Source organism: Epinephelus lanceolatus, chromosome 3 (assembly GCF_041903045.1).
Source record: "Epinephelus lanceolatus isolate andai-2023 chromosome 3, ASM4190304v1, whole genome shotgun sequence".
NCBI lineage: Eukaryota > Metazoa > Chordata > Actinopteri > Perciformes > Serranidae > Epinephelus > Epinephelus lanceolatus.
Window position 1 is genome coordinate 9,357,198 of NC_135736.1, and position 18,756 is coordinate 9,375,953.

At 39.4% G+C, this 18,756-nt stretch overlaps 1 protein-coding gene across 1 annotated transcript; it reads right to left on the reverse strand.

Moving 5' to 3' along the window:
• Positions 1 to 41: 41 nt before the first annotated feature.
• On the reverse strand, positions 42 to 15,446 carry pde5aa (phosphodiesterase 5A, cGMP-specific, a). The gene is made up of 20 exons (XM_033625090.2): positions 15,131 to 15,446; positions 14,233 to 14,896; positions 13,351 to 13,434; positions 12,458 to 12,538; positions 12,181 to 12,270; positions 11,939 to 12,091; positions 11,760 to 11,827; positions 11,439 to 11,587; positions 10,953 to 11,128; positions 10,790 to 10,840; positions 8,911 to 9,057; positions 8,594 to 8,722; positions 6,648 to 6,742; positions 6,395 to 6,482; positions 4,156 to 4,256; positions 3,980 to 4,057; positions 3,832 to 3,895; positions 3,658 to 3,732; positions 1,763 to 1,846; positions 42 to 643 (listed from the first exon to the last, which is right to left on the reverse strand). Exons 1-20 carry the CDS (start codon positions 15,412 to 15,414, stop codon positions 470 to 472), a joined length of 2,835 nt encoding a protein of 944 aa, XP_033480981.2. The 5' UTR covers positions 15,415 to 15,446; the 3' UTR covers positions 42 to 469.
• Between the last annotated feature and the right edge of the window lie 3,310 nt (positions 15,447 to 18,756).

The following is an 18,756-nucleotide window of genomic DNA, read 5'->3' on the forward strand; positions in this document are numbered from 1 at the left end:
GAAGTAAATGTGTGATCAAACTGAATCATACTGTGCAGCCATCCATAGTTTTAATGTCTACTAGGGCTAAAAAGCTATACACACAAGGTTTGCAACTATGCATTACATGACAATGTTCTGCATCGACACATTAGTGCAGCTATACAATGGAAAATATTATTTTCACAGTTTGTGTAGCTTCAGTCCTTTAAATACAATGAAACAGATCAATGTTACTTATGAGACTTGGGACTACTGATAGGTTTGACATTGGCCTTGCTGCAGGATATGCTCTTTGCCAGGTGTCTGGGACATAATGACAACATTGCTTGCATTCGTCAAGATTGTTGTATGTCTCTTCAACATATTTCGTAATCAAAGTTCTGATGTGTGGGCACTCTGATCATTTTTAGACAAGATGTGTCCAAGAGAGGATGGAGAACAAACTGGTGCAGGTGGGAAAAATTCCTTTCGTCCTCTGTCCAGTTCTTTATTCCTCTGACGGCTTCTCATCCTCATTGCTTTGGTGCATTTCCACGGTTACACAACAACAATTTTCACAGCCTTCTTCCTCTGCTTTCTTAGCTAGATGCATCCAGTTTTCTCTGTTCTTCTTACAACCATTCAGCAGCGGGGTGCAAGTGTCAAACAGTCTCGATACAGCCTGAAGGAGACAGACACAGAGAGTGTGATGATTGGAGTGAAACAGAAGTGCAAATTAGATGATAAGATAATAGAACATCATTGAGGACAATGTTGTGGTTTTCACATGCACACATTTGTACTGCAGAGTATTAGATATAGGGAAAAATGATAGGAGGAAGATTTTCTTCATTTTGCACTTTGGAAATAAAGTCAAGATGTCAAGAACTACCGATACCCTTGCATCTGTCCATTACCAGCTATTTCATTTTGCACGAATGTGGTCACTTCATCCAAGTTTGTGTGTTTCTCCTTCTGAACGATGCCATTGTCCATACAATCCCTTGAAAGTCCTGATACTTATTACCACACTGTGTTTATGTGTTAAGAGAAAAATAATTTCCTTGTTGCTAAAACTAAATTCTGAACTACAATTTCACCAAAACATTTATACAAGGCATTTTGTAGCCGTATCACTTCATTATTTTTTCTTATTAGACATTTGTGTTAAGTTTTGTCTTAATTACCATATAAATTCTTGAGTTATGGCCAAAAACACATTTTGTGAGGTCACACTGACCTTGAACTTTGACCTTCAACCGCAAAATTCTAAATCTAAGTGGATGTTTGTGTCAAATTTAAATAAATTCCCTTAAAGTGTTCTTGAGATATGGTGTTCACAAGAATGAGACAGATGCAAGGTCACACTGACCTTGAGCTTGACCTTTGACCAATCAGTTCATCATTGAGTCAAAGTGAATGTTTGTGCCAAATTTGAAGAAATTCCCTCAAGATGTCACATTCACAAGAATTAGACACACAAGGTCACAGTGGCCTTGACTTTTGACCTATGACCAACAAAAACTAATCAGTTCATCGTTGAGTCCAAGCAGATGTTTTGTGCCAAATTTAGAGAAATTTCCTTAAGGCGTTCTTGAGATATCGTGTTCCCAAGGATGGGACATACGTATGGACGGACAACCTGAAAACATAATGCCTCTGGCCACGGCTATTGCCTACATGGAGGCATAAAAAAATCCGCCTCCTCATTTTTCCCCTTATGCCTGGCCCTTACACACTTCCATACATATGCATGCATGTACCACATGTATATATCCACACACATGCAGAAATAACATACCTTGTACAGTGGATAGCAGATGTCATTGATGTATTCAACTTGCATGTTTGGCAGTCGAGTGCTGTTTTCTCTGTTCATTATGTCCTGGTGAGAAGAGAGCGTAAAACTTGCTGTTAGGACGTCCAGAACAACTGTAGTCGATCTAGTCAAACATATTATTATTTTGGGGCTGATATATTACACAAGAAATCACCAATGATTCTAGCCTGGTTCCAGACCATAGACCCCGCCCACTCAACTGAGTAGGCTTGCATTACTGGTCTGGCATACTTCAATGAATTTGTGATTTATCTCGTCCAAACGATGGACGGACCAATGAACGCCGGGGGTCTAGCGATTAGACAATCAGCGCCACCCTGATGTCAAGCTGTACGCTGGTGGGTAACTGGTGAGGATAGCAACAATGGCGACCGCTACAGATCCTACAGACCACATTAACGATGCTATCGAGGTATTTCGCCACTACTCGCGTTAATGGAGGACCAAATTAAGGAAGCTGCTAAACTGGATTTAACGGCGATGCAGCTGGGCGTGCACGACGACGGAGACATTTTAAACGGGCAATGCTTGCTTGTTTTCGGCACCCCCGAGGCACGGATACTAATGACGTCAGATTCTGGGTGAGTCGTTGATCTCTACTGATTGGTTAGGGAAAAAATCAAATTCCCTCCCCCTTGTAAATCGCCTTCAATGGAAGCCATGTCAGACTGAAGGTTCTGGGAGCTTCAGTCTGACACTCAGGCTACAATGATTCCACTGTGACTAAAGTAAACCATCACCTGAGACTTTGCCTTTTGGAAGATACACAAGACAATGCATTTGAATGGCAAAAAGAAAATTATGTGTATTTCCTCTAAACTGTTATCTAGGTTTGACATTGACTGGGTAAGTGTGATGCTTTTCAAAAGCAACCTTAAAGGAATATTTCAGCAACAAAATTTGTATATCAGATACTCACTGTATATTACTTTGAATTAATGAAGAAATCGTTGGTTTTCTCACATGCCTCGACGGTGAACGGAGAATCCAAAAAAGGCGAACATTCTTTATGTATTGAAATAATAAGGGTTCACATTTAACAATAGCAAAACTATATCAAAATATCTGTTTACAAACTCTGACACAATTCATGCAGTATAATTGAAGTCTTATTTATCCTTCTTATGCTTTATACTCGGTACATCCCAAACACATGCATTTTCACGAAAACCGTCACAATATAAAACACTTCAACCTACGCATAGCGCGCCCTGAGCATGCCTGAGCATGCTACATGTCGGGCGTGAGACTGTTTGTACTGATGTGTTTTAAATCAGAATATTTTATCCAAAATGCATATGTTTGGGAAGTACTGGTAACAAATGGATAAGAGACTTGATTACATTGCACAAGTTGGGTGAGAGTTTGTAAATGGATGTTTTGATATGGTTTTGCTGTTGTTAAATGTGGTCCCCATTTACTTCAATTCATGAAGAGTGTTTGCCTTTTTTGTATTCTCTGTTCTACGAGGAGGCATGCTAGAAAACCTTTTTTTTTCCACAAATGAAAGATAATACGCAGTGAGTAATTAATATGCAAATGGTCAATTTGCGAGTGAAGTATTCCTTTAAGTTATATAAGTTCAACAATGAGAATTGAACAGACACGAAAACATGCCTGAAGGACTTTTCATCATGAAGAAAAAAGGCTGCATCAGGAGGTAAAATAACATTTTTGGGATGAACATGCCTCTTATTTTACCAACAGAGGACTGTGTAGAACAAATGTGATATTTATGGTATAACGCATTTTTTAAAAATTGATTTAGGCTTTATGAGTATATTTTCTTTCTCCTTTGATAACCATTGGTACAGCATTAAAATCTAATAAGACAAAATCATGTTAGCAAGACTTACAATGGGTTGGATTTTGAACTCTTCTTTCTCTTTATCCCCCTGTGCAAAGAACTCCATGGCAACCAGGTTTGTAATCTGTTTTGGAGGAAGAGCGAGGTCAGGGTTGTGATGAACTCAAAATGACTGAGTGATAAAGTGGGAAGTATTAAAGTGGAAACTCTCTATGAGACCTACCCTTTTTTGTTCAGGCCAAGGCTTTGTGATAGCAGAGAGGTCACTAGCTGTCATCAACATCGACCTGTGGGGGAATAAATATCTTAAAGGAACAGCCCCTTGGCCCATTCCATCAAAGATATCATTATCATATATCCCTGATTCTCACCTCAGTAAATCTCTTTGTTTCTCACTCTTCCAGTTCACTCTGCTTTTCTTGGAGAGAGAATGGAATTCTTTTCTTCTCCTAAAAAGACGAGCACAAAAAGTGTATCAGGGGTGAAACAAGACGTTCACAGCAAAGCTTGACCTACATCTACTTTGACATTTTCTGTTTTAACATACTCCATGTAGACGGTCAGGTCAGTTGCGAGGATTGCCCTTTTGATCATGTGTAGTACAGCTTTGTAGTCCTCTGCAGAGAGGCCGCTGAGAATCTGACTCCCCTGAGAAAAGGATGAGAGAGACAGTGAAGTTAAGTGAAGACTTTGACTCAGTGACTACCAGACACAGTGTATGCAGAGACAGTTAGGCATGAACGTAATAACAGCCCACAAACGTAATAAACCACAAACGTAATACAAATCCGCAGCTTTGAATGTAATAATCCCGCAAATGTAATAAATTTCCCACAAACGTAATAGCAGCTGCCTACTACAAACGTAACACACAATTTTCCACAAATGTAATAACTATTACATTTGCAGGAAATTATTACATATGTGGGAAGGTGAAAATCTAAACTGTAATAACTTCCCACAAATGTAATATGAGACTGAATAATGATCTTTGTGGTTGTTGTTGTTTGTTTACTTATACACCTGCCAATAGTGATGCGTGTGTTGACAAGCAACCCACAGGTTGGGTGGGGCGGGTCAGAAAGTGACAGAGCAGCGTTCTGAGTAAGTCAGAAATAACTTACAGAAACACACACATACACACACACACACACACACACACTGGTCATTCCTTGTCAGTTCACAGAATTACTCTGTGGCAGCAAATATGTCGTTTAATTGGATTTATTTTATTTTCTTCTGCCTCTTGTTAATACGGATTTCTCTGCAGCATCTGGCCTACAGTACCTGTTCAGCACCTCGGACAGCGGCGCTGCGGGATGGGTTGGCTCTCATAGGGGGTCAGGTACAGGTTGTAAGGTTTTAAAAACTATGGTTTACAATAACTTAATCCTCCTCCACTCAAAAATGTGTTTTCTTCTTGTTCCTACAGATGAATGTTTGAGCCTCACTGTGCAGAATGATGTATGTGCAGAGCTTGACACTCGAAGGCTGTTTTCACATTTATCTGATGAAAATGCTCGTATGATTTTAAGGGCTAGGGCTACGAGCCTATGTTGGTGGCTTATGTAGCCTATGTTTGAACCATTTAATTAAAATATGTCTGCATATCAAAAGCCAAAAACTTGAATATGTCGTTTATTCTTTGGAAGGGCTGCAAGCATGATTTGTGACATCACAAATATTTTAGAAGCCAGTCATGGTCCAATGTTCAACTTACACAAGGGTGATGTGGAAACTTGAAGCCTCCAGTGCACATACACTGAGAATGGACTTAACAGTGAAACCTTTGGGATGAAAAATAAAATTGGCATATTGATAGATTCTAGCATTTTTAATGAGGGAGAAGGTGTAGATGTCATTTTAAGGATTTTAACAAGATAATTGAATTTTTTGTGGAAAAACTATATCATACATTATTATTCAAAGAGAAACATTTATATACATTAAAACATGTCTTGAAGGAATCTTTAATGATTAAATTATCATTCATTTTCATCAAAAAAAGATAACTTAATTGTGATAATAATCACAATTATTTTAATCATTATTATTATTACTATTATTATTAGTTTTCTTTTAATTATTTCTTCCCCATATACACACATATACAAAATCACACATACAATAATATAACTCAAACACACGTACGCCCACAAACAGAGCAAGTTTTAACAGTACTATGCTACTCTTTTCTTGTTTTAATTCATGAAATTCATTAATTTTTGTTGAATTGATTCTTGATGCTTTGGCAATATTGTTGTTATGATATTTACACCAATAAATCAAATTTGAATCTAATTGAATGAATAAACCACGAATAGGCTACTAAAAATCTGCAGCTTATACAAGTTGCTAACTAACGAGGTGCTGAACAGGTACTGTAGGCCAGATGCTGCAGAGAAATCCATATTAACAAGAGGCAGAAGAAAATAAAATAAATCCAATTAAATGACATATTTGCTGCCACAGAGTAATTCTGTGAACTGACAAGGAATGACCAGTGTGTGTGTGTGTGTGTGTGTGTGTGTGTGTGTGTGTGTGTTTCTTTTGTAGTAGGCAGCTGCTATTACGTTTGTGGGAAATTTATTACATTTGCGGGATTATTACATTCAAAGCTGCAGATTTGTATTACGTTTGTGGTTTATTATATTTGTAGGCTGTTATTACGTTTGTGGGTGTAACAACGACTGTCTGTTGAGAACAAAATTGGAACTACACTTTGACTCAGATAAAAAAGAATTAAGACCACTTAGATGGACATTTGGCAACATTTGAGGTCTTACAGTGTTGTTTAGGATGAAAAGGCACAGGTTGTAGTGGTGGTTTTCAAGAGAGGAGTGTCCATACAGCTGAGCTAAAGGCTGCTGACTCCTGAAAGAGACAGAAACATATACTGGCTATATAAGAAGGCAATGACCGAAAGCATAACCAGTATTATAATACTAGATATAGAGAAAACAAATAAAAAGAAAATCTTCTTCTTTGTGCAAATATAGAAAACTGACTAAACATGAGAGAAGGGGAAGTAGTGTTTACCTCTCTATGTACGAGTTACTGACGCCCCTGTGATCAAGATCATGACTCAGAGTGGCAATCATCAGTGCTAAGATTTCCAGACGGGAAAAGATGGTCTGAAATACAAACAGAAATAGATGGACAGAGAGAGAGAGAGAAAGAGAAATAGCAAAGAAAGTTATTTACTTGTTTCTCTTCATGGAAGCATGTTTAATTGTGTACATTTTTGCAGTTTTCCCACTGGAATAGAGCAGTCAAGGAGGGCCGGCACACTTGCAAGTTATTTGTTTTGTGTATAACCTTAAGGATCTGGAATCAAGCGCAAAAAACATTTCACAGAGATTCTGTACTGGTAATTAAATTTAAATAAGGCATATTTATATTTAGGGATGCACAATACTGGATTTTTTGCCTTTATCCGATATGCTGATATATAACAACTCATTTTGACCGATAACCGATATCGATATATCCACTTTTTTCCCCTTATCATCAAGTCTCTTCTGTAGTCATATTATGCATCTATACTCTTAACGTGATGGTCCACCAGCAGATGGAGACATGAAATAAAATACTTTTCAAAGTGTATAATATTCATTCCTTGTGCAAAATAAGAAAAAGCATGTTGGCCGATCCACATAATGATTCACTTTAAAGCCAATATCAGCTGATACCGATGATATCATCATGCATCCCTATTTATATCGCACCTTTCAAGAATGAACATTAAGTATCAAACTAAATGATCCCATGAAAAAATCCCAAAAAAGTGAGATGGCAACATGAAGATAATGTATTATTTTGGACATGTTGTAGTTTAGCATTAAAAGAACACCACAATTATGCTAGCTTGGTCAACATAAAACTTTACTAATTTCAAATTTCAAGTATTTGGATTTTTTAATAAGTTGGCACAGGTGCTGATGTCTTATAATGGTCCATGTGCTAGTCAAAGTGTACGCCACTTAATTTAAAACATGTTGATAAAGGACCAAACTCAGGCTTAAGAAAATGGATGTTGATGTATGGTTGAAATGAATTACACATCCTAAAGACAACTGAAGTGTACTGATGGTAAACTTCTCTTTGCTCCATACGTCATATCAGATCTGACTGATTAACCCAAAAAATATAAAAAACACCAGACCACACTCATAAACATGGGGTGTACAGTTTTTAACACTTAAACAGGCTTTGTGTGAATACCTGTAAATCAAACAACACAAAGTACAGTCAACTTACTGTTATTCCAATTCCTTAACTACTACAACAACCCACTTTAACATCCAATAAGCAAAATGCTCACCTCATCAAACTGAATGAAATGACTAATCTCACAGCACTATAATACAGTCACAATTAATCATGTCAATAAAGACAGAAGGAGAGAATGAAATTAGTGAGAAGTCACTTAAGTAGAGATTTAGGCTGGAGAGCAGTTAAGAGGTTTTGGTGGGTTCTAAAATGAAGGAAGGAAAGGAAGAAGGAAGGAAGAAGACTCCGATATATACTTCAGTGGCTCTTTGGCTGATAGGTAGGTATACTGTAAACGGCTAAAAAGCAAGGTTGGTAATCCCTGCATACCTGTTTGTATCCTCCACTATACCACTGGCCATACTAAAAGACCCAATAAGGAGTCAAATACTCAGTTTTTCAGTAAGAACATTTAGTTTGAATGGTTTTAAGGCAGTTTTTCGCAAGCAAAAATGAACAACATTAGCTGTAGCTGCACAGTACTAACCAAGCTAGCAGCAAGATGGCAACAGCAAAAGGGCGAAACTCAAGGCTTCAAAACGATATCTGCGAACCAATAAGTGAGGCCACAGTGGCTACATCCATTATTTTATACCGTCTTTTTTTGGCTCAGTTAAAAAAAAGTTACATTATGATCTTTTCATATTAGAGTTTTGGTAGTGATGTTATCGTGTATACACATGAGCATACACACGACGCAGGCATGCACTAACCTGGAGTTGGTCTGTGGCCATGAGTATAGCAAACATGCTTTGAGCAGTGCACAATGCATGGTTCCAGTTGTGATATGGCACATTGTTCCTGTAGCCACGTTTCACAGTCAGAACCCACTGACAGAGCCCCTTGAGGAAAGAGACATGTGCAAGAGATGGTAAATAATTGATGAAGCATCAATTAGAATGACCTGAATTTATTATGCTTTTAATTTCTTTGCTTTTAAATTTCAATTTACCAACTGGTAAACTCTTGAGGTGAAACAATGGTGCTACTACTCTCTACCATAAAGCCTAATTATTAGCAGCTCACTTACCTTGTAATCAATGTTAAAATCCTGCACCAAATTGAGGTCCAGGAACATACGGATGGCAGCCTGAGAGGTCACATCTTCTGGCATGCCAAAATCAGAGAAATGGAAGTCTAGAATATTCAGTGATTCAACAGAAGGAATAGTGGCCTCCTGAAAATAGAAAATAAACAAAAAAGAGGGACTGAAATATACACTTACAGACACTGATCTTTCATACATCCACAAACAAAACTAAAAACACATGATTTATATTTCTGCCTCTTGCCCTCAAAACATGTGCAGGGAAATTATCTAGATTTGACCTGGATGAGGAGGTCACCATTAAGTGTGCCACTTACAGGCAGCTAGCCAAGAGCTTTAATTTGGTAGAGCATTAGTTGTATGATAGGATTAAAGAGAGTTAAAGGATAACTTCATTATTTTTTAACCTGGACCCAATTTTCCCATGTTTTTGTGTCTAAATGACTAATGGGAACAACATTTTTTAAATCTAGTCTGAGTATGAAGTGAGAGGGTTGTGGCCGGCAGCCATGAAACAGATTTCAATGTAACCACTCTGGCATGTGCACACTGTCAATTTATGTCCACTAACAGAGCATGTTTTTGCCACTGCCAGGCTCATATTGTTATTCTTAATGTCTGAAAACATTATGGAAAGGACAGGCATAGACAGACCTGTCTATTAAAAAGTAGGATCCTTTTGGTTTTACCAGACACAGCTCAAAGATTGTTATCGCCAAACCCACAAGACTCCATTTAAAGAAACAATATTTTTATCATCATTAAAAAACACTTCCTTTAAAGCTGAAATAATAATAATAATAAGATAGAAGAAGAAACAAAATAAAACTCACAAAAAATGTCTTGGTTTGTCTTTCCACTTTTCCAACATGAAATTAACTCTTTATTTACCCAATGTGATGTGAAAAATTGAGATTGCATGTGCCCAGAGTGGTTACATCTTGGTGTCTGCTGCAGTGCTCTCGTTCAATCCTGGACCAACTTCAAAACCTGTGGTTCCCATTAGTCACTTAGACATAACTACAGTTACTGCCCCGTGGTTGTATGCCTCCGCGCACCAGTGAAGTCGCACTCCTAGTTTAAATCTATGTCTGTGAAAACATGGATGCTTCGCACAGTTTCAAGGTTACCCTTTATGAGTGTCACTAATTAAGTATCTGACCAAATATTTTCCTTTCTGATATGATGTTGTGTAATGGCCAGAAAAGTGTTTTATGCAGAATATCATGATGTCACAGTGAAGTTGCCCTTTGACCATTTGGATATGAAATCTTATCACTGCATCATTTTATCCTCTTAGACATGTGCGTGAAGTTTTGTCATAATTAACATAACAATTCTTTAGTTATGGCCAAAAACCTGTGACCTTTGACCTTCAACCACAAAATTTTAATGAGTTTATTCTTCAATCCAAGTGGACGTTTGGGTCAAATTTGAAGAAATTCCCTTAAGGTGTTCTTGAGATATCGCGTTTATGAAAATGAGGCGAATGCAGGGTCACGGTGACCTTGACGTCTGACCACCAGAATCTAATCAGTTCATCCTTCAGTCCAAGTGAATGTTTGTGCCATATTTGATAAAAATTCCTTCAGGGTATGCTTGAGATATCACTGTCACAAGAATGAGACAGACAAGGTCACAGTGACCTTTGACCTATGACCACCAAAATCCATTCACTATTGAGTCCAGGGGGACATTTGTGCCAATTTTGAAGAAATTCTCCCAAGGTGTATTTGAGGTATTGTGTTCACAAAAATGGGACGTATGTACATACAACCCAAAAACTTAATTCCTGTAGTGAGGCTCAACTTGGCTGGCAGAAAATGTTCATTTCTACCAGAAAAATAAAGTTAACAATCACCTGCAATGCTTGGATTTCCTGCTCTGCTGCGGTGATGTGGTAGGCAAGAACCTGGGAGAAGGAGAGAGATGACACATACCCCCAACATTATAAGTTGCAGCCACCTAAATATGTTCACTTGGCTGCAAGCTTAAGATGTGAGTGGACTAACTGGGTTACTCACCTCCTGTGTGACCTCTATACTGGCCCTCCGCTCCTCAGTCATCTGCACAGCCTGAGCGTACTGAAGAGCCAGGCCGCAGTACACTGCCAGGTCCTCTAGTAGGCGCTCATCATATCTGTTAAAGGCCTCCATCTCTTCTGAGTCTCTGCTCCTCTTGTTCATGAGCTGGCACACCGCTATGTGACAATAAAGACACGGATAGAGGACAGGTGTGCAGCATGAGGAAGATGTTTAATTAAACCATTATCTCATAGTCTTAATCACACTACTAGCAAACAGCTGACTTTCCCTTCCAAGAAGTCAACATCAAATAACATTTTGTATGTTTTCGAGTGCCAAGCATAACTGACTGTACCAGCATGATTAAGAGAAGGCAGGGTTTATACGGTAACATCCTGAGGCCTAGAGTTTGTGATATGATACCATGAGTGCAGCAGCGGCTGATGAAAAATGTATCATGACCTTTGCCATTCAAAAGAGACTTACCAATAACATTTTCAGACCTCTCATTTCTGACAGGACAGCAGATCAGACTCTTCATTGATTCCTCTGAGCCCTCCGACATATTGAGTGTTTCCATAGCAGCCAGAGTTTGAAGGGCATGTGATGGGTCTAAATCAGTGATATCATGCTCCCTGAAAAATAACACGGAACCAGTTACACTGTGTCTGATGCTAGATGAAGAAAATAACATTTGGTTGATGTATATAAGTATTACAAAACTGATATTAGTAAAAATCTGTCAACGTAGCTATGGACCATGCAATAATCATTCTTTGTCTTTAAGGATCAAGCAACAGGCAGAACCTTCTGTAGATCTGGCAGGTTGATCCGAGCTCCTCACACTCCAGGTGGATCACTCTGGAGAACGACACCTGAAAATAAAACCATCAGGGGAAAAGAAAACACAGCACATTAGGAAAGATATGATTTGATGCGCAATTATCTAATCAAACTCAAAGAAGGACTCAAACGAGATAACGCACCTTGTCTTTCGTAACTGGGGTTTGCTCGCTGGGGATGAAGATGGTGCAGTACTGAGCACGTGTGAAAGGCATGATGGTGGCAGCCATCTTACTTAGCAGAACTTCAAAGGAACGATGCTCCTGTGACAACACCTGTGCCATCTCTATCAAAGCCTGACACACACAGATATACAGATACTGTAGATTACATATATACATACATAGACATAGATAGATTTCATATTGTTCTCTGTTGGTGTTACCTGGCTGCGTCTGGCCTCCTGTCTTGCGCTCTCATGCAGCTGGACATTATCCAGGACCATCCCCAACACATCCATATGATATGACAGCACCTGGCCAATAAAATTCAACTCAAACTTAACTCAAGTTTATTGCCAGCAGCCATTAGTCACTTCTTAATGAAATGTGTATATACATTTAGTCAGCATTAAAATTGGAGACTATTACAAGTATTGCAACAGACAAGAGCTCTAACATTTGCTGCCCTGTGGTGACGGGGCCAAGCTTCCCATCCCTCACCTTTTCATCATTGTTGGTAAAAGCAGAATCTGATCCTTCACAGACATTTCTCTTGTTGATCATAACCACAACACCTACCACCTGTACACAAAGAGAAGACATGTTTTATTATTACAGAATCTTTGTTTGAACCTCTACAATACATTGCACTGAAGGTTCCATAGGTCTGTGGTTATATTTACCCAGATTAAACATTAAAGCTGTAGTACAAATAACTTTTTGTCTTATTTGCTAAAACTTAGACAATATCCACACAGAAGACCATGAGACAGATAGTCTGTGGGGAAAAAAAATCAGGTTCCTTCACCCACTCCTTGTGCTTTCAATGGCATTTGCGTGAATATACCACAGCTCATGGAAAACAACCAATCAGAGCCGAGGAGTTTCTTAAGCAGCTGTCAATCATGTCAATACCTGCTTGTCACCGGCGGTCAGACTGTCAAACTAGGTAGCGCTGATTAAATATGAATCAAGATTCTGTTACTGCATTGGCTATTTCTTGTCTTAAATGTTTTCCAGAAATATTTTAGTGTACTGTTTAGCTGTAAAATGAGAAAGTTTGTAACCTGGCTGCCGCATTGGAAACAACTGGAGCATTACCCACCAGCCGAATCAAACTTTCTCATTTTACAGCTAAACAGTACACTAAAAAATGTTTCTGAAGACATTCGTATGCAGCTGTAAAGTTTGCTGAATGCCATTAGAAGAAAAGGGAACAGGAGGAGGAGCCTGATATTTTTTTCACAGACTATCTATCTCATATACTACTGTGTGGATATAGTGACAATTCTAACAAATATGACAAAAAGTTATTTTTATAAAAGTCAGAAAAAGGCAAAAAGCACATATCATATCATCTTAAAATAAAAGCAGAAAGTAGTTTCAAATGTTACCTCTCCCCTGTGGTTATTAATGGGAACACTCAAAACAGTCCTGATCGTGGATGATTGATCGTCATCTATGTCAAATCTGGGGACCTGAGGAGGTAAGCAATGAACTCTTAAGTACACGATACACTGCAGACAAACACATCACTTATTTTTTACGTAACTGTTAATTGCAACATTGTGATTAAGATCTTTATGTAGCCTAATTTAGTCGCAACAGACTCCACCCAAACTTTACTCCATTCATAGCCTTGTGTCCTTAGAATACCTGGTCAATATTGCTCATTGGCTTTAGACACACCCAGCCAGGAATACCCACGTTTCTCAGTAACCTTGGTGTCACACAGGTTATTAGGAACTACCCATCTACACCCACGCTGACCGGGGATTACCTTCCATCTGTGCCAGGTGTTGGCACTGGTTCCTAATCACATTGGTAAGGACAGGGAGCGGTGGTGTGGGCACCACCTGTAAGCCTTTTAGTAAGCTGTACTGTCTTTTCTCTTTGCGTGGGTGTGTGTATGCGTGGGTGTGTGCAAGAGAGGGACATTATAACATAGTAGGGAACTACAGTGTCCCGCTAATCAGAGGTTAATTAGTGGAGGAAGCCTCTAAAAGGATTAGAATCAAGTGCGTCATCTGGGATTCCCTAACACACCCCCACACAACATAAAATAACCGTGCCATCGTTTAAAAACAGGTTATCAGGAAATGAGTGACTCATTTAGTGTAGCCTTGAGTTCTCATTCCTAATTTAAAATACCTGGTGACAACAAACTAACAACTTGGCCATGTGTAGAAACTTGTCAGTCTGTTGTGTTATACAAAGCATGCTGCAAAATCAAGAGTCATGACGACTACGAGTAATGTGTGAGTTTGACAGTTTACCTCTGATGCATTTCTCAGGTTCATTGGTGACCCTATAGCCAGTACACATCCCATGATACCCTTCACCAGGTCCAGGTGTGCATGGCTGCCTTCACTCAAGCACCCCAACCCTGTCGGGGCGACCACCTCCTCCAGGGTGCTCCTTCTACTGCTGTCTTTCTTAACCAGAGACAGGGAGCAACACTCAGCTGCAAGCAGCTCCCCAGCGTGCAGGACAGCCCCCTGGCAGAGCTCTGTCACAGAACCCATCCAGCTGAGACCTCCTCTTAGGAGCTCCATCATCCACGGGCAGTATTCACCATGGCCACAGGCTTCAGTGTTTGTGGCAGTGAGAAGCAGAGGATGGGGAGAGCGGGATAAGTCAGGGGAGCTGGGGCAAACGGGAGAAAGAGGACGGCAAGGAGAAAAAGAGAAGCGAGAAGAACGAGCAGAGCGTGGAGAGCAAGGGGAATGACAGCCAAGAATATCTGGACTGAAGCGATCATTCCACTCAGGGGCACTGAGATTGGAGGCGAGGGGTTTGAGCCTGTCTGTCAAGGATGAAATGTTTAAATGTGAGCTGGACAGTGGAGAGGAAGCTCTGCGATGATGAGGCTTCCTGCGCAGGCCAGAGTGGTCAGAGCTGCTCCTGGGCAGTGGAGACTCTGTTTGTGAAGTGCTGACCCTGAAACCACAGAAAAGACACATAACTGATCAGAACATGACATTTTTTGTGTGGAAGAGACATCATTGCCTTACTGCACGTTTGTTACTTAAGTAATTTTCTAAAGCCACATTTTCTTGGCTTACAAACATTTACATCATCATACAGAGTATCATTAAGCGCACACTTCTGTCTAAATTGTTTTGTACTGTAGGCTACTTTTCAAATAAAGGGCTATACTGTAAAATATCTTACGCGGAAGCTCTGCGTAAAAAGTACGCCCTCGTAAAGTCGGAGTGGTCGTCCAGCCATGCCTCCACTTGGTCGCTTCTCATACCGTCTGCAAACCTCTTGCTGCGCGTCTTGGAGCGCGGGCTCCACAGCGGAGAGAAGAACCAGCCCATGCCTCTCACCATCTGCGGCTCAGTCACAGTTTCCCTGAGGAGGGACTCCTCTGTCCCCGCGGCAGAAGATGCTGCTCCTGGTGTCGCACCGTCAGGCTCCATGGACTCTAGCGCTTCGGAGTGGAGGCAGGGCATCCCCTCACTCAGGTAAAGCGAGAAAAGGTCGACTAAACTCAGTTTTTACGCCTGATGATGCGCTATCTGGGAGGAACACCTGTCATGTGGAAGTAGTGAAACAGACTGAAGTGACGTGACAGAGAGGAGAGCGATGCTTATGGGAGAGCCAGTGGAAACGATTGCGTCAAGGTAATCCCCTGACCTTTACTTAGCCGATCTGGCACCCCAGGTGTATTCATTAAACGGAGCCGATTTAAACTGCATCACGGGCAGAGCCAGACTTGTAGACATTTGAGGCTGAGGGCAAACCTAAGGGGGGGTCAATGGGCAGGCTCCCACAGCAGATTTTTTCCCAGTGGTACTGGGCTGTTAGGCACCTATATGCACTATTTTTTCAAGCCATTTGAGATTGTAGAATGCCTAAAATTCTGAACATAATTTAGGAACAAAATGGTATCTGTCAAGGAAAAAAAACTGTCCTGTAGAGCCTACATCACATTTCTATATCTAATTGTTCTCCAGCTGTCTTAATCATCCTGAAAACATAATACAATAAAATTAAAGGTGTCTAATTTTCACTCCTGCCACCTAAAGAGAGGCAAACATTGCCTGATATTACTACTTTTAAGATACATAACATAGGTAGGGCAGGAATTTGGCGTAAACAGTATTACTAATCTTGAAACCATTTGAATTCCTGCCATACTAATCTGGGCTGCTCTAACACAAACCAAGGATCTGCAACAATGCAAAGTAATTGTGTTTAAATATTATGAATTGAATATTAGAACAACCAAATAACATTTATCCAATTAGAATTCTTTAGGGAGCAGTGTAGATTCAGGGATTTTGAGAATACATGCAAAGCTGGAGCCCCAAAAGGCCTCCTCCAACCACCCCTGAACTTAATAACAGAATTAATGGATCAGGTCCATCCGCAGGCTCTGCTCCATTATTAATTAGCTCATTAGTCCCCCTTTCAAATTTTGCTAATGTGGCACTAAGAAAGTTCAACTTTCCCATCAATACTGCCTGTGTTTACCCCGTTTATAAAAATGTTATAAAGTAATTGACATTCATTTGACTTATTTCACTTATCATTCACATACTGGGAATGGTCGTACAAAAAATAACAGGATTGTATTAAAATAAATGTAATAATTGTCTATGAAATCAAAAGTAATGCGATGAAGACGTTGCTTTAAAGTAGGTTTTTTGTTACTTATTGTTGTATTTGTATGTTTGGTTCACTTTGGTGTTAGAACGTGGGTCTCAAAAACAAGATATAATACACATTTTTAAGTTATAAACACTGGTGGGTAGAATTAGACATTTAGATAAATAGCTGTCTTAAATTAGACTTTGCAAAGTACAAGAATCTTGAAATAAACTTAAGGCCTTCCTTAAATTTTATGTTTTGTTTTGTTTTGTTTCTTAAGTGCACCAGACCACAGTGGTCTGTGAATTATTTAGACCTTAAGTAAAAGTGGAAATACCACAATGTAGAAATACTCTGCTAAAAGTAATAGTCCTGATTACAAATATATATATATAGTATTAGCATCCAATAATCTTACTGTAACAAGAGTAAAAGTGCCCATTATGCAGAATGGCCCATTTAGAAAAATGTTGATATTATATTACTGGGTTATAGTTAGTGATGCAATAATATGAAAGCATTCCTTTAATGTTAAAGCTGCTAAAGGCTAAGCTCATTTCTTTCATTTTATATACTGCTGGGTATTTTAATCGATAGGCTGACAATATGTCAATGGATTAGATGATTAAAATCTGTAATAATAATCTAAATCTGCAAAGTAACTAAATAAAGTTGTCAGATTAAAGTATTGGGAGTAAAAAGTAATATTTGCCCCTCAAGTGTTATTGGAATAAGTGTAAAGCAGCATATTAATACAAGCAGCTCCAATTTGTACTTAAATAGAATACTTGCGTAAATGTACTTAGTTACATTCCACCCAGGGGCGTAAATATAGACAGTGCAAGCAGTGAGGTCGCACTGGGGCCCGTGGGGTGGGGGGCCCTAGAGAGTGATTCAGATTGCCTCCTCAAAAATACAACTGTAATTACATAAGAAGTCATAGTAAACTATAAGTGGTGCCATTTGCTATTTTTGCCCACAAAAAGGCCAAGAAGGCCAAGTCAGTAGCAGTCTCTAGCAAAATGATGTGCTTATTCTACATAACCTATAAAAACTAAAAACTAAAAACTAAACTACAGTACATATATAAAAACACTGATGACACAATTATGACTGCTGGGTAATATTTATGTTGATGCTGTCCTGTGTAAAGTTGTTATTTGATCATGTGCTGAGATGCTAGGATGTATGGTAGCTAGTTTAAACTCAAAATCTGGCTCTCGGGCCCATCACAGTAATATGCCCTGGGGCCCATCATGACTACCTTACATGACTGATTCCACCACTGGCAAAACATGCACACAAAATATGACCAGTAATGTATAAGACGGAAGAAATACATGCTTGTGTTAGTACTGTAAATGGTAGTGGTGAGGGGTGACCTCACTTGGCAGGCCTTAAAGAGTGGAGTGCTGGAATGGCAGTAATGTACAACTTCTAAAAAGAGATGTCAAATTCTGTTTGATTTTAAAGCTACGTTTATATAACTTTTATAAAAAAAATTGTCATATTTGCTTACCCTGTCATTATTCACACAACAGTACATGACATAAACTTTATGTTCAAAAAGAGGTTCCTCCTCCCTCTCCTTGTGCTTTAATATCATTTGCTGAAATCTGCCGCAGCTCACAAAAAATAACCAATAAGCGACTACCAATTATGCCGATAATTGCTCGTGAACTGCAGTCAAATTGTCAAACTAGGCAGTGCTGATCATATACGAATCAAGATTCTACAACTGCATATTTCTAATCTCAAATGTTTTCAGAAACAAATTTTAGCGCACTGTTTAGCTGTAAAATGAGAACGTTTTCTCCAGCCAGTGGGAGGTGCTTTGTTTTGGCTTGACTGTTTTCAACATGGCGGCAGAGTCACAAATGTTCTCTTTTTAAAACACAAGACACAGGACATTCAGTAAGGATAAAAATGAGCTGGAAGATCAAGTTCATCCATTCTGTTGGTAATCAACAAAGATACTTGGAAGTGTTAGCCGAGCCTGTACTCTTGCTGGCATCCTCTCTTTCTGTCTCCTCTCCCTCCTTCGCCTCCATCGCCTGCTGGGCCAGCTAACAAACGACTTTGACTCTGGCGGTCTGGCGATGTCCAGCGGGATGATGTTAGCCCTCTGGTTATCGCTTGAAACACACATAATATAACATGATCTGATGTCGCTTAACTCTTATCAACTGTACAGGTAGTCT